Below are 14,443 nucleotides of genomic sequence, written 5' to 3'. Positions count from 1 at the left end.
CCTACTTCATACAAGTGGAATGATACCACAGGGGGCCTTCTGTGCCTGGTTTATTACACTTAGCATAATTTTTTGGAGGTTTTTCCATGCTGTAACAGGTATCAGAAGTTCATTCCTTTTTATGGTTGAATATTATTCCATGGCATTGATATACCACAATGTGTTCGTCCATTCATCAGTTGATGGGCAATGGACTGTGTCCACCTTTGGCTATTGTGAAGAGTCCCGCTATGACCATTGGTGTACAAATACTTGAGTCCCTATTTTCAAATTCTTTGGGGTATACACCTTGAAGTGGAATTGATGGGTCATTCGAGGACTCTGCTGAGCTTTTTGAGGAAGACACCTGCTTTAATTTTTTGAGTCTGAATGCCTTTAGGTGTTCATCTCTGTCTCTGTCTCCACCTCCTCTACTGTCCTACACCCATTTGACTCAACATCGTCTGGCCCCTGAAGGCATCTGAATCTGCTGCCCCTGTAAGACTCTGGCGGCAAAACAAAAAGAAGAGAGAGAGAGAGAGAGAAGAAAAGAAAAAAGGAAAGAAAAGAAAAGAGAAGAGAAGAAAAGAAAAGAAAAGAAAAAAATCTTAGCGCCCAATTCAGTCGCTAACGAGCCGGAGACCTTGGGGTCAATCTCTCCAGCTCTCGGAGTACCTTTTGCTCAACCTTAAAACGGGTAACAATGCTTACCTAAGAGGAGGCGGCGAGGATCTGGGAGTTGATGGACGGAACGCGCCTCTTCTGAAGCTGCCGAGTTCTGGAAACGAAGAGGAACGGGCGAGGCCGGGAGGAGGAGGATGGGGGCTGGCTGGACGCCCTCCGGGGACGTCGGCTGCGCGGGGGCTGCCGACCCGCCGGGAATCCGCGCGGCGCGGGGCGCAGCCGGCAGGGGGCTCGGGCGGCTCCGGCGCGCGGCGGCTGGGCGGCGCGGCGAGCCCGGGCGGGGCTCAGGTTGGCTCGCGGTGGGCGGGGGTTGCCCCCCGTCCCCGCCCCCCACATCCGGGGGCCCGGCCGGGCTCTGGGCTGGCGGCGCGCCGGTGAGTCAGGCCGGGTTTTCCCTCCGCCTCTGGGGCAGGCTAGCGAGCGCCGCGGAGCGCGTCCCTCCCTCGCCAATCCGGCTCCGGCGCCCGCCCGCCCGGTCGGCTGGCCGCGTTTTCCAGGCGCCTGCCGCCTGGTCGCTCCGGCCCGGCTCGCATTCTCGCCTGGAGCCGACGCTTGGAGAGAGGGTTCGAATCCGCGCGAGGGAACTGTCGCGCGCTAGGGGCGCGGAGCGGCGCCAGCATGGTGAGTGGGACGCGGCGGGGGCCGGGGACTGGGCTCGGGGGTGGGGCCGGCCGCCGAGATCTCGCTTTCCGGGCGACCTTGGCCAAACCGCAGCCTTTCGCCCGCGAGGTGCCCGTCTGAGAAGTGGGCGGGGGTGGCAGGGTGCGGTGTGCGTTTCCAGACACTGAAGCACAGAGGCGCGGGACCAGGGACCGACCGCGAAGCTCCTCTGGAGGGGCCGGCGGCAGGTTACGCTGCTCTCCGCAACCCCTGCAAATGTGCTCTCTCGGACCCCTGCGCCGCGCCTGGGGTGGGGCAGGCGCCCTTGGCGCGGGAGTCTGACCTGGGCTTCGGCCCCCCAGCTCGGCCGCTCCGGGCAGGCCTTAGGGAGGAGGCAGCAACAGACGTCCCCTCTGGCCCCCCCAGGTAGCTCGCCGAACCTCCCGCAGTTCTGCGGAGCCCACGCCTCCGTCACAGCCTTCGGGGTCTGGGGGAGGGAATTTCGTGGGGATGCCAACATCGTCTGCTCCCCACGAGACCCCTCTCCCGTCCCCTCCGGGACACCCCCTTCCTGCTCCGGTCCCCTTCTCTGTAAGGGCGGCAGCTGCCAGCTGCTAGGGATCCCGACCTATGGGGACGCTACCAGTTCTTGGTGGCGGGAGCACCTGCCCAGTCTGGCCACAGCCTTTGGCAAAAGCGAGGACCAGCCTGGGGCCAGGCCCACGTCAAGTCCCTGGCTGTGTCGAGAAAGAGTACTGCGACCGGTTGCCTCCCACCCCGCACCCAGTCCCCTAGTACAGATTGGGGCTCTCCTTGTTTGCACCTGCGGCTTAGCCCGGCTGACCTGCAACCTTGACCCTCTGTGCCCTCTCCCTGCCCAGCCAAGAAGGGAGTGGAGGCAGGAGGCCACTCTGGGCCCAGTGATCAGCCTCCTCCAGGGCCCTCCTGGGCAGGGCTCCTCTGCTGGCTGGCTGAGTGTGGGTGTACATGTGCAAGACTGTGAATGAATGTGGCCAGCTTGCTCCCGCCTCTAGAATCAGTAGCTTCCAGGGCTCAGAGTCCCCATGCGGCAGTGTTTCCACTATTCCTCTTTGACCAGGGGCGGGCTGGAAGAATTCTATGCTGAGGAGACTGGAGTCCAAACCTACCTGGTTGCAGATGCCCTTGAGAGAGGCAGGTGTGGGGGGCTGGCCCGACACACATACACAGTAGTGTGTGTCTGTGAAGGGCAGCTGGTGACCTCTGGCTGGGACAGCAGGAGAGAGGGCCTTGCCCAGGGTTTTGAAATTGTTCATCATTGTGGGATGTTGGGCAGCTGGCTTCTAGGCCTTTCTGGGCCTCAGGTTCCTTGCCTAACCCCAACTAGGCTGTTGTGGAGATGAGCGCAGATGATGAAATGAAAGGCTCAGAAAAACTGTACAGTGGTGTATGCCTCTGTGACTCTCTGGTGATACTCAGACACACTCCTTTGTGGTTAGATGCCGAGCTTTACCTCTTCAGGTGTCACAGTGTAACTAGGGTATGCCAGCCTCTTCTGTCGCCCCCGCCCTCCCCCCGCCCCCTTACCCACTGCCCCTCTTTTGGAACTGGGACATTCCAGTCCAATTCTTCAGGGGCAGCTGCAGACACTCCCTCTAGCAAAGCTGATCCCCCCCAGCAGGTGGTGGGACCTTCCCCTGGGGCCTGGGCTCTGGAGGGGCTAGCCACAGCTAAGGCGGGACTCTGGAGCTTCCTGCCCACATGCTCTGGGATGTCCCACGCTGGAGGAGACTCACGATGGGGTCAGGATGGGCTTCTAAACCTGAGGAGCTGGCGTACTTTCTCCAGGGCAGCTGAAAATGTCCTCAGACATGTGTTTTTACTTCCTGGGCCTCAGTTTCCTCTTCTGAAGAAGATCTCAATATTCCCCACCTTTGGGTGTTGTGAGGCTGTGGTAAGCCATGTGGGGCTGACTAACGGATGCTGGGATGCTTCTCTGCGTGCCCTGTCTCTGTTTCATGGCCAGCATGGTTCCCGAGCCTCATGTTCCTGTCACCACCAAGGGTTGATCCAAAAGAGATGCCCCTGTCTGCCCAGGGCTTTCAATGCTGCTGGCTAATCTTGGGCCCAGGGGTTGGGAACAGGAACTAAGGGGTCCTGTTGAGGCCAGCTGGGGCCTGTGCAGAATATGGCTTCGCCCAAACCTAGCCACCAGGGTGGTGGTGGTGGGGTTTCATCTCTGTGCAGAGCTCTGAGCCCCAGGGTGTGTACTGAGCTCTTGGCAGGGAAGCCCTTGGAGACACTTGGAGGAGGCCCTGGTTTTTGCTCTGATGTTCCCATGGGGGCTGCAAGGCTCTTGCTGTCTCTCTCTCCCTCCAATACCGCCCCCCCCCCCCCGCCACACACACACACACACACACATCCTCTCCAGCCCAGCCTGCACAGCTGCCCTGGCCTGACCAGGCCATTCCCTGGGCCTCCAAGCAACGGGGAAGGAATGTGTGTGTGTTGGGAGGGGAGGCGGGATGGACCCCTGTAGGAAAAGGGACTGTCCCAGACTGAGACCTGGGCAGGGTAGAACCTCCTAAAAGCCAGGGGCCTCAGCCTCTCTGGGAGAGCTGATAATACAGCCAGAGAAGTTACCTAGGAGGGGTGAAGGGTGGAGGGCGAGGGCATTAGGGAAAGACAAAAGGAAGGGGCTGTGTGTGCCCCCTTCATCCAGCTCCACAGCTCTTTCTAACTGCTCAAGTCACACGTGGAGAGAAGCCCCTTACCACACACACCCTCATACCCTCTGCATCTAGCCTGGGGGCTGGGAGGACGAGTGGGTCTTCATGCTAGAGTAATGCTAGACCATTCCTGTGTGTGTGTGTGTGTGTGTGTGTGTGTGTGTGTGTGTGTCCCAGAGGATGCTCATTGCCGCAAAGGTGACCTTGTGCATGACTGTGTCTGCTGTTGGATGTGACTGTCTGTGCTGTGTCCTGTCACATAGGAACCACCGTGCTACTGGTTTCAGTGACTAGACTGCAGTTTGTATGTGGGGTATGTGCTCTAGTGGCCCATGGCTGCCTCTGGCTCAAGGACTCTCCCCCTTGACCCTGAGACCATTTGTAGGGAACATGAGGTGCTAGTTGTCTCTTCCTGAAACAGGAAATAAGGATCTGCCCAGGGGAAGGTGAAGTGGTGTGTGTTTGGGGCTAGATGGGCATATTCAGCACCACTGCCACCTCCCCCCCCCCCCCCCCACCATGCTTGCACTGGGCTTATAGTTCATGAGACCTTTCACCTCCATTGTTTCTGTGACAAAAACCCAAAGGGAAGGCCAGGGCAGGCAGTCTTTCCCCACTTCAGAGATGGGGAAGCTGAGGCATGGCAAAGGGCGATGAGATAGTGTCCAGGGTCCCCATGGAGGGGCAGTGTGAGGACAGGGCTGGAGACCAGGTTCTTTGCTGTCTGTCTCCCTGAGAAGCAGTGACAAGAGTGAAGTGTGCTCATGGTAAGGAGGTGTCAGATTGGGAGGCAGGATACTTTGTGTTTTATTTATTTCTGAAAGAGTGCAAGTGGGGGAGGGGCAGAGAGAGAGAGGGACAGAGGATCTGAAGCCAGCTCTGCGCTGACAGCAGCGAGCTCAATGTGGAGCTTGAACTCAGAAACCACAAGATCATGACCTGAGCCAAAGTTGGACGCTCAACTGACTGAGCCACACAGGCACCCCAGGGATACTTCAATTCTAACTCTTTGGGCTGTGGATGCCATCCTGGGCCCCCACTAAACATTCAACAGCATCCTGCTGGGATCACAGGCATCTCAGCCTGACCAGCTCTGTGACCTTGGGCAAGCCACTTCACCTGCAGGAGCCCCAGTGCCCTGGACAACGGCTATCTCACGGGACTCCGTAAGATCACTCCTTTGCAGGGCTGTGTCTCTGTAGGTGGCCAGCACCTCTGATTCCTTAAGTGGATGAGTCCTCTGGCCCTGTGAGCCCTGTGACATCCTCAGAGGTTATTAGATGGAGGCAGGGCCATGCCCCCCCTCCGTCTCCCAGAGAGCTTTGTCTTCCACAAACACAAAACCTGGAAATGGTTGAGGAAGATGGAGCCTCCTAACGACCATTGTTTGAGGTGGGAGTGGGTGTCCCGGAAGCATATTGGGTGGGTGGGGGGTGCTCAGCCACCACATGCCTGCTGGGTGTCTGTATGTAGATGGGAGCAGCCGCTTGGGGGCCAGAGGCAGAGACGGTGGTGTTCACTCATTCAGCAGGTCCTTTCTGAGTATGGACCATGTGCCGGGCCCTGGGCTGGATAGGGGGGATCCAGTGGGGTGGTAGGGCCAGGCCAGGGGTGGGGGGTCTCAGCCCAGATGGGAACTGGGTCCATAACCTGGTCTCTGGGCCGCCTGCCGGGGAGGTCATCTGAGCAGCTGAGCTCATCTTCAACCAGCCTGTGTTGACCCTGCCTGGCTAGGGGCCAGGCCCTGAACTAGACTCTTTAGTCCTGTTATCTCAGCCCATCCTCCCAGCATCTCTGAGTGATAAGACTTGCCATGACCATTGTCTGCATGAGGAAGCTAGGGCCTACGTGTAATTGGCCCCACCCCGGGTCAAGATTTGGATCCCCCCACGCACCTGGTGGTGGTCTTTGGAGTGGCAGCATATGCAGGGGCTGGCGGGGGCTCCCGCTGGCCCTTCCCCCTGCCTCCCCCCACTGCCCCTATGACTATGTGAACACCTGTTCCGGAAACTGTGGCCATTGTTACCATCATCCTTCCTCCCCTCGGGCCCTTCCTGTTTGTATCCCTCCCACTACAAACCCCCAACCCCACCCGTGCCAGCTGCTTCCCTTGGGGAAATCTGACCCACTGCAGGAAGAGGGGCTCAACTGGGTTTTCCCCCTCCCCAGAGAAAAAGAAGGAATGGAGAATCATAAGCCACTGGCCCCGGTTCCCTGTACCCTCTGCCCACCCCACCCCCCAGATTGGGTGAGGAGCCTGGTAGGAGAGTGAACAGGGTCAGAGTTGGACAGAGCCTGAGTCCACAGCTGGCCCAGTCCTGGGAGGGGCCCCATCCTGCCGCTTTGGGGCCGTTCCCCTATGTCCCCCCCATCACACCGGCCCTTATAGCTGGAGCTGGGGCACCAGGCAGATGACTTTGGGGCCCTTTCTCTTGCCATCCTAGGAGTCCTGTCCTGGGTTTTCTTTCCGGGACCCATATCTGCCTCCTGGGCCTGGGCCAGGCAGGTGGCTGACATAGGCAAAGAGCAACTGGTTTTAGAGTATCAGAGAGGTTGGGCAGCAAGTGCCCACCTGCCTCTGACGGAGCCTCCCAATCCCCAGAAACAGCTGCCTGTGCTCTGCTGAAAGTTCATGGCCACAGCCCTGGGCCCTGCTGGCATTGCCATGGGCAGCGTGGGCAGCCTGTTGGAACGGCAGGACTTGTCCCCGGAAGAGCTACGGGCAGCGCTTGCAGGGCCCCGGGGTTCCCGCCAGCCTGATGGGCTCCTCCGGAAGGGCCTGGGCCAGCGTGAGCTCCTCAGCTACCTGCACCTCCCCAAGAAGGACAGCAAGACAGCCAAGCGTGCCCCTCGGAACGAGAGTGCTGACTACACCACCCTCTACTACCGGGAGCATCCTCGAGCTGGTGACTTCAGCAAGACTTCACTGCCCGAGCGGGGTCGCTTTGACAAGGTGCATCTCTGCCCACTTCCCTTCCCCAGTGTTGGTAGGGATGGGGAGCTCAGGGTCTCCTCGGAGATGCTCTGATGGGGCTGGGACATAAAAATCCTGCTGTAGGCTGTCCTGAGGCTTTGGTCTTTGGTCACCGGTCACTGCCTCTGTGTGACACACACACCCCAGGTTCTCAGAGAGGATCCTGGGGGCTGTGGGAGCGTTAGAGGGCAGAGGTGAGGTCAGCCCAGGGCCTCAAAGCTGCCCTTTCTTCCCGGCAGTGCCGCATTCGCCCATCGGTGTTCAAGCCCGTGGCGGGCGCTGGGAAAGGCTTCCTGTCCATGCAGAGCCTGGCAGCCCACAAGGGCCAGAAGCTGTGGCGCAGCAATGGCAGCCTGCACACATTGGCCTGCCACCCACCCCTGAGCCCAGGGCCCCGGACCAGCCAGGCACAGGCCCGGGCCCAGCTGTTGCATGCGCTCAGCCTGGACGAGGGCGGCCCTGAGCCCGAGCCCAGCCTGTCTGACTCCTCCAGCGGGGGCAGCTTTGGCCGCAGTCCTGGCACTGGTCCTGGCCCCTTCAGCTCCTCTTTGGGCCACATTAACCACCTTGGGGGCTCCCTGGACCGGGCCTCCAGGGTCCCCAAGGAGGCTGGGCCACTGGCGATGCTGAGCTGCCTGCCCGAGCCACCGCCCCCCTATGAGTTCTCCTGCCCCACCGCCGAGGAGGTGGTGGCCCTGCTTCCCGACACCTGTGAAGATCTCAAGAGAGGCCTCGGTGATGAGGATGGCTCCAACCCTTTCACACAGGTGAGGGCTCCCCCTGCTCTGGGGTCCTGTTCTGTCCCTTGGCATTGGAGTACAGGACACACAGAAGGGTCCCCAGCCAGTTCACTTACGTAGCTCTGGGCATAAGAGAGTAAGGAAGATGGAGTTGATTCGGTTCCCCAGCCCCCATGTGATGGGAATGTCATGTCACTGGTGGCCCTTGCTGGGAGTTGGGTGGAAGGGAGGAAGAGAGACTCCCTGGGCAGTCTTGGCAGGCACTTCACCTCCAGTTGCAGCTGGAGTGTTGTGGAGGGGCTGGCAGTTGGTGTTCAGGAGCGAGGGGGGGTTGGGTGGTCCGTGTGTGGGATATCCCCGCATGGCAGGCGCCTCGTCCCCTTGGCAGGTGCTGGAAGAGCGCCAGCGGCTGTGGCTGTCCGAGCTGAAGCGCCTGTATGTGGAGAGGCTGCACGAGGTGGCTCAGAAGGCAGAGCGCAGTGAGCGCAACCTCCAGCTCCAGCTGTTCATGGCCCAGCAGGAGCAGCGGCGGCTGCGCAAAGAGCTCCGGGCACAGCAGGGCCTGGGCCCCGAGCCTCGGCCCCCCAGTGCCCTCCCGGATGCTGACCCTAACACCCGACCAGAGGAAGAAGCCCGATGGGAGGTGAGAAATTGGGCATACAGAAACTTTTTATGTCCTCTTTGCCACCTGTGGGGTCCCACCCTCTGCTGGCCCCTGGTCTTACCCACTTTGTTTGGCTCTTGCCCATCCTGTGCCCCGCCCCTCCCCGCCCAGGTGTGCCAGAAGACAGCGGAGATTAGCCTCTTGAAGCAGCAGCTGCGGGAGGCTCAGGCCGAGCTGGCGCAGAAGCTGGCCGAGATCTTCAGCCTCAAGACGCAACTTCGGGGCAGCCGGGCGCAGGCGCAGGCCCAGGACGCAGAGCTGGCCCAGCTGCGCGAGGCCGTGCGGAGCCTGCAGGAGCAGGGCTCTCGGGAGGAAGCCCAGGGCAGCTGTGAGACCGACGACTGCAAGAGCAGGGGGCTGCTGGGGGAGGCGGGTGGCAGCAGCGAGGCCGCAGGTGGCGCCGAGCAGCTGCGGGCCCAGCTGGTGCAGGAGCGGCTCCGCGCCCAGGAGCAGGCACTGTGCTTTGAGCGGGAGCGGCGGACGTGGCAGGAGGAGAAGGAAAGGGTGCTGCGCTACCAGCGGGAGATCCAAGGAGGCTACCTGGACATGTACCGCCGCAACCAGGCGCTGGAACAAGAGCTGCGGGCACTGCGGGAGCCCCCAGCACCCTGGAGTCCTCGGCTGGAGTCCTCCAAGATCTGAAGCCAGGGGGTGAGCGGGCTGCAGAAGCACGGCCAGAAAGCGGCTTGGACGAGCCCGCGCTGAGAGGGCTGGCTCCTTCCTTACATTGGTTGGGGGCAGGAGCTGCTGAGGCCAGCCAGGAGTGGGGAGGCCCACCGAGAGGAGGGGTCCAGCGCTGCTGTGGGCTGGATAGGGTGCCCTCCTGGCAGAGGAGCACCTCGGCAAGGCCCCGCCCTGCTCCCTGGAGTAGATGTGGCCCAGAGAAGGAGGCTGGGGGACCAAGGGCCCCGTGATGCAGAAGGGCAGGCGTGAAGGAGGGAGGCTGGGATGGGGACGTTGGCCTCCCTCAGAATAAAACCACATTTTCTACAAGGAGGCCCTGGGTGATACACTGGGCCTGTCCCTGGCCTGGGGCTAGAGGATTGTGGATGGTTGGGGGTGGGGGCCCTTTACCTTGGCTGTATGTAGCTCCTTCCATGGTCATGGTCGGTGGGAGGCCGTGCCATGTGCCTGTGTGCACAGCTGCTGGGCATGTGTGTTGGGGAGTGGAGGAATCCATGCCCCAGCACCACACGGTTCCTTAGCTGCCGTGTGGGCTGAAATTCCTTTCTCAGCACCAGTGGGATTTTTCGGAAGGAACAATGCCAGAGAACCCAGAAAAACAAAAGGGCAAGTCAACCAAGGCATTGCTAGAACATGAAACATTCTCTTGGTAGGAAGTCTGGACTGTGGTACCCAGCCCCCTGCTGGGTTGGGGCCGGCCTAAGACAGCTTCCCCTGGAGCACCCAAAGGCTCCAGTAGGGCCCTGCCCCTCCCAGAACCCACCTCCCATCTTTCTGTCTGGCTGTGGTGCACCCCTCCCCCCCCCCCCACAGGGATGGGAGGCCCTGGGAAGGTAGAGGAGACAAAATTTGTGGGTGGGTTACTTGGTGAAGGGCCTGTACCGCAGCAGGGAATGTGGCCATTTTCCTGTAGACAGTGGAAGGCCCTGGGGTATTTTTTAGCAGGGGTGAGATGTGATCTGATTTGTATTTTGGAAAGATCTGTCCTGAGAGGAAGGAGCCCTCCACTCCCAGCCCTGCGCCGGGCTCTCTGACCCTTGGGCTCAGCCCCCTAAAGCCCACTCTGACCCATAGCCTCTCAGCAGTCAGGCTTCCCCTTTGGGTTTTTGCTCCCTCCTGGGTGCATGGCCTGGAACACAGACCCAGGCTGGCATGCAGGCAGCCCTTCCCCACTCTCTGCAGTAAAGATCAGTATCCATATGTCATGCATTGAGCACTTCCTATCTGTTAGGCCTTCAGGGCTTGGGGGCTCAGGGTTGAATTAGATGTGCTTCCCGCTCCAGGGGAGCCAGTGCACAGACCTCTTCTCCTCCCAGTGCCTGCCCTGATGGGGCAGCAGCATCCTCTGGTATGTTCTCTGCAAAAACCCCAGGTTGCTCCCTTCCACCATGATCCCCCTTCCCAGGCCATGCCTGGCAGCCTGTCAGGCCCCAGCATGTGGGTCCTGGTGGTAAGTGGATTCGCTATGTAGGGGCACCTATGGGGCTATGGAGTATGAGCTGATGTGCCCCACCTTTTTAGGGTGGGGAATGGGGTGTGTGTGTTGTCTTCCGTGGGGATGGTGTGTTTATGGCTGTGTAAGTGGCAGGTGTGTAAAGCTGTCTTGTGGGTGGTGGGTGTGTCTGGGGGTGTGTTTGGGGCCCCTGGGTTGGAGGCCAGGAGGGCTGCTTCCTGGCCGCTCCCTTCTGCCCCATTTCTTTCCACCAGTCCCTGCCCCACTTGTCTCTGGCCAGGCTTGAGTAGAGCCTGTGGCCAGGACAGACCCCTGTGTCTGGGTCCTCTGCCTGGGGAGGGAAACAGAGAGCACTCAACTTAGGCAGGCTGGTCTCCCACAGGCCTTGGAACCCATTTCACAGACTTCTCCAAACCGAGATCTCTGGGCCAGTGACCTTCCAGAAGCCCCCTCTCCCCAGCAGAGCTAGGTGCTGACCTGAAGCCTGGGTCACTCCCTCCCCACAACCCAGAACTGGGCAGGCTGCGTGCCCAGGTGCCCCACAGTGGCTGGGGTCTACCTTTCGGTGAACCATCTCTGCAGGACAGCTCCCCACCCAGCAATTAGAGAGCTGGGCTGGCCAGTACAGCCGGCGGGGAGTGGGTGGGCGGTACCAAAACTTGGCAGCTGTGCCAGAAACCAGGGCCAGACCCAGATGCAGGGGGAGGGCACGAGAGAGCTGAAGCTGGGGTGGCTCAGAGGGAACCGGATCCCTGTTAGCTCATCCCTGCTGGGCAAACCAGTTCCCTGGTCCCCAAGCCGGCTGGGTGGCTCTGGGACCAGCTGATCACAGGTGCCACTGCAGTGGCTACTGCTTCGGAACCCTCCCTCCTGAGCCTGGTGGACCCCTTAGCTCACCAGGTGCCCAGAGGTCCCCCTGCCCTGGCAGACTAGGCCCAAGCAGCCAATTCTCCAGAACTGAGGCCAGCTGCCCACACTGGGCTCCATGCCCCTGGGCCCTTCTGTTCTCAGCTCAGCTAGTGTCACCTCTTCCAGTCACTCCCTGAGCCCCTCAGCCTATCACTTAAGGCCTCTGACAGCCTGGCCTCCACAGAGTCCCTGATAGTGGTTGCCCTTTCTGACCCCATCATTCCCTCACAGCACCTCTGAGCCCTCATCCTCCAGGCAGAGTCTCCTCACAGTCCCCAGATCTTGTTTCCTCAGGAAAGTCTGCCCTGAACTCCTGCCCTGCCCTGCCTGGGCAGCGCCCCCCGTCCCTGTGCCCACAGTCCGCTACTTCTGCTGACATTTTGGTCTCTCCACTGGGCTGTGGGCATTGCCAGGCAGGACTGTGTCTTCTGTTTTTATCCCCAGAGACTGCTCTGGCTCCAGCCCAGAAGGCACTGGAGGGCTTTGGACTCAAGAGGAACCAGACCTCTCCCTGGCTGTCATGGGTTCAAGCTAGGGGTGGAGTGGAGTAGGTGGGGAAGTCTCTGGCTCTGAGTGTTCATTCACCATTCCCGGGCACCTGGGCCAAGCACTGGGGCTGCAGAGCCAGTCCCCATTCACTGCCTGGGGAGGCACTGCACACCTCCCTCAGGGCCAGGCCTGGTTCTCAGATGAGGAAGCCACAGTGGCCAACGCCCCTGCCCCCATGACCTTTCCCTGTGGGTGGGGGAGGGAAACAGCACACACATCTGTCCATGGTAGTGACCGGGCCAAAAGCGTGCAGACCTCTACATCACAGTGGCCAGTCAACGGCGCATGGAGAAGCAAATTTCTCAGACTGGGTATATCTATAGGTATCAGGGAGCCTTTTTTCAAAGAGGACGCATGCCCCATGGTGACAATTCAGATTGCATAACTCCCCACCCTAGTAGGTGGGTTTTAGCTCTATCAGATTCGGAGAAGAAAAGGAAATGTGCTATTTCTTACAACAAAGCAAAAGTGAAATATGTCATGAAAGGTAAGGCGTAAGTACTGTGGAGTTCGGGCTGGCTCACTTTTCACTGCAGGTGACGAGGGGTGTGTATTTGACCATATTTTGGTCAGGCACTTTTCTGACCTCTCTTTGTGCCTGACCTTGGCAGGTGTCTCTTTATATGGTCCGGTTCTGGCAAGATTTCTGCTTAGTTTAGCCAGACTCCCCCTTTGTCCATATCTGACTATGTTCCTCATGTAATCTTCCACCAACCCCCTCAGGCGACGGCTGGCCTGCCTTCAGCAAGACTCCTGTGAGGTGCATTTAGCCAGAATCTGCTTCCAGACCCCCAAGGTTTCCTCTCAGTAATTTTTCATCCACTGACCCCTACCCGCTCCTTGGCTGTAAATTCTACTTTTCCTTGCTGTATTTGAAGTTGAGCCCACTCTCTCTGCCCTACTACAAAACTCCACATTGCAGTAGCCTCTCTTGAATAAAGTTTTCCTTACCAAACTGATGAGTGTCATGAGTAATTTTTTTTTTTTTTTCTTCAGCAAGATAAACTTCTCTGAGGAAGGGAAGTTGGGAGGATTTCCTCAGGAGCAGGGTGGGACGAGAGCGTCCAGGATTGGCCTGGCATTGGACACAGAGAGGTGTGGGGCAGGTCCAAGGGAGGGTCCTGTCTAGAAGGGTTTGAAGGGAGGCAGGGCAGCCCCTAGACCGCCTGGTAAGTTGGCACAGGAAGACTTCACCTGTGGCTGTGGGTGGGTCCCTCAGGCAGCCAAGGGGGAGGGCCGGAACTGGGACTAGCTTTTCCTGTGTGTTGTCATTCAGGACCACACTCGGAAGGGCCCTACACTTGGTGCAATGGTCTCCTGTTGCCATCTTGAACTTTTTTTTTTCCTTGAGAGAGAGACAGAGTGCGAGCCGGGGAGGGGCAGAGAGAGAGGGAGACAGAATCTGAAGCAGGCTCCATGCTCTGAGCTGTCAGCACAGAGCCCGACATGGGGCTTGAACTCCCAGACCGTGAGATCATGACCTGAACCGAAGCCTGACGCCCAACCGACTGAGCCACCCAGGCACCCTGCCATCTTGAAATTATAATGATGTTTGAACAAGGAGCCTTACATTTTCATTTTGCTCCAGAGCCTACAGATGAAGCAGCTGCTTTTGGCCTGAACCAAAGCCTGACAAGGAGGGGCAGGAAGAGAGAGAAGGCGCAGGAGACTGGTTGGGTGCCACCTGGAGGGTGGAAGAAGAGACAGGGCCTGAGCAGGCAACTTGAGCTCCACAGGTTGAGGCCTGATGCTCCACAGAGGTTCCACAGAGGGCAGGCAGGATCTGCATTACCTGTTATTGCCCTCACCCCAGCTATCAGGGGAGACTCCATCTTTTCCTAGCCTGGCCTTCCAGGGCTTATTCTGAGAAGTGAGGAAGGCTGTATTTTCAGAAGAACATGCCAGGGATTGTCTTATCCAAGAACTTTTTCTCTTTTTCTTTAAAAAAAAAAAAAAAAAAAAGTTTACCTATTTAAAGAGAGAAAGAGCACAAGTGAGAGAGAGCATGAGAACGAGTCGGGTGGAGGGGCAGAGAGAGAGAGAAAGAGAATCCCAAGCAGGCTCCTCATGGAGCCCAATGTGGGGCTCAATCCCACAAACCAAGAGATCATGACCTGAGCCCAAATCAAGAGTCAGATGCTTAACCGACTGAGCTACCCAGGCATCCCCCGCCCCTGCTTTTTGTTTAGAGTTTTATCTAGCGTGCTCTTTGTGTATCTGGTCCCGCTCCCCTCCAGCATTTTTAAGGTATAATTTACATAGAGGAAAATGCTTCATTTTTAGAGTATAGCTTTAATTTATTACTTATTAAAAATTTGTAATGTTTATTTCTGAGAGAGTGAGAGCAAGCAGGGGAGGGGCAGAGAGAAAGGGAGACAGGGAGACAGCACAGAGCCTGACACAGGGCTCAAACACACGAAATGCGAGATCATGACCTGAGCTGAAATCGAGAGTCAGACATGCTTAACTGAGACACCCAGGTGCCCCAAGAGTAGTTTT

The 14,443-nt window shown here is 58.8% G+C and overlaps 1 protein-coding gene and 1 long non-coding RNA gene across 2 annotated transcripts in view; one reads left to right on the top strand and one right to left on the bottom strand.

Annotated features, from left to right (window-relative positions):
- The window catches only part of LOC122216413, a 28,152-nt gene extending 27,269 nt beyond the window's left edge, over positions 1 to 883 (bottom strand). The window contains exon 1 of the long non-coding RNA XR_006200887.1: positions 691 to 883. This is a non-coding gene — a long non-coding RNA (uncharacterized LOC122216413). The remainder of the gene's footprint in view (positions 1 to 690) is intronic.
- Positions 884 to 1,029: 146 nt separating this feature from the next.
- On the top strand, positions 1,030 to 12,899 carry N4BP3 (NEDD4 binding protein 3). The gene is made up of 5 exons (XM_042933190.1): positions 1,030 to 1,284; positions 6,574 to 6,924; positions 7,185 to 7,712; positions 8,074 to 8,328; positions 8,461 to 12,899. The coding sequence occupies exons 2-5, from the start codon at positions 6,604 to 6,606 to the stop codon at positions 8,989 to 8,991; spliced, it is 1,635 nt and encodes a 544-aa protein (XP_042789124.1). The 5' UTR covers positions 1,030 to 1,284; positions 6,574 to 6,603; the 3' UTR covers positions 8,992 to 12,899.
- Positions 12,900 to 14,443: the final 1,544 nt, after the last annotated feature.

This window comes from Panthera leo, chromosome A1, assembly GCF_018350215.1.
Source record: "Panthera leo isolate Ple1 chromosome A1, P.leo_Ple1_pat1.1, whole genome shotgun sequence".
Lineage (NCBI taxonomy): Eukaryota > Metazoa > Chordata > Mammalia > Carnivora > Felidae > Panthera > Panthera leo.
This window is presented reverse-complemented; position numbering and strand designations above follow the sequence as displayed.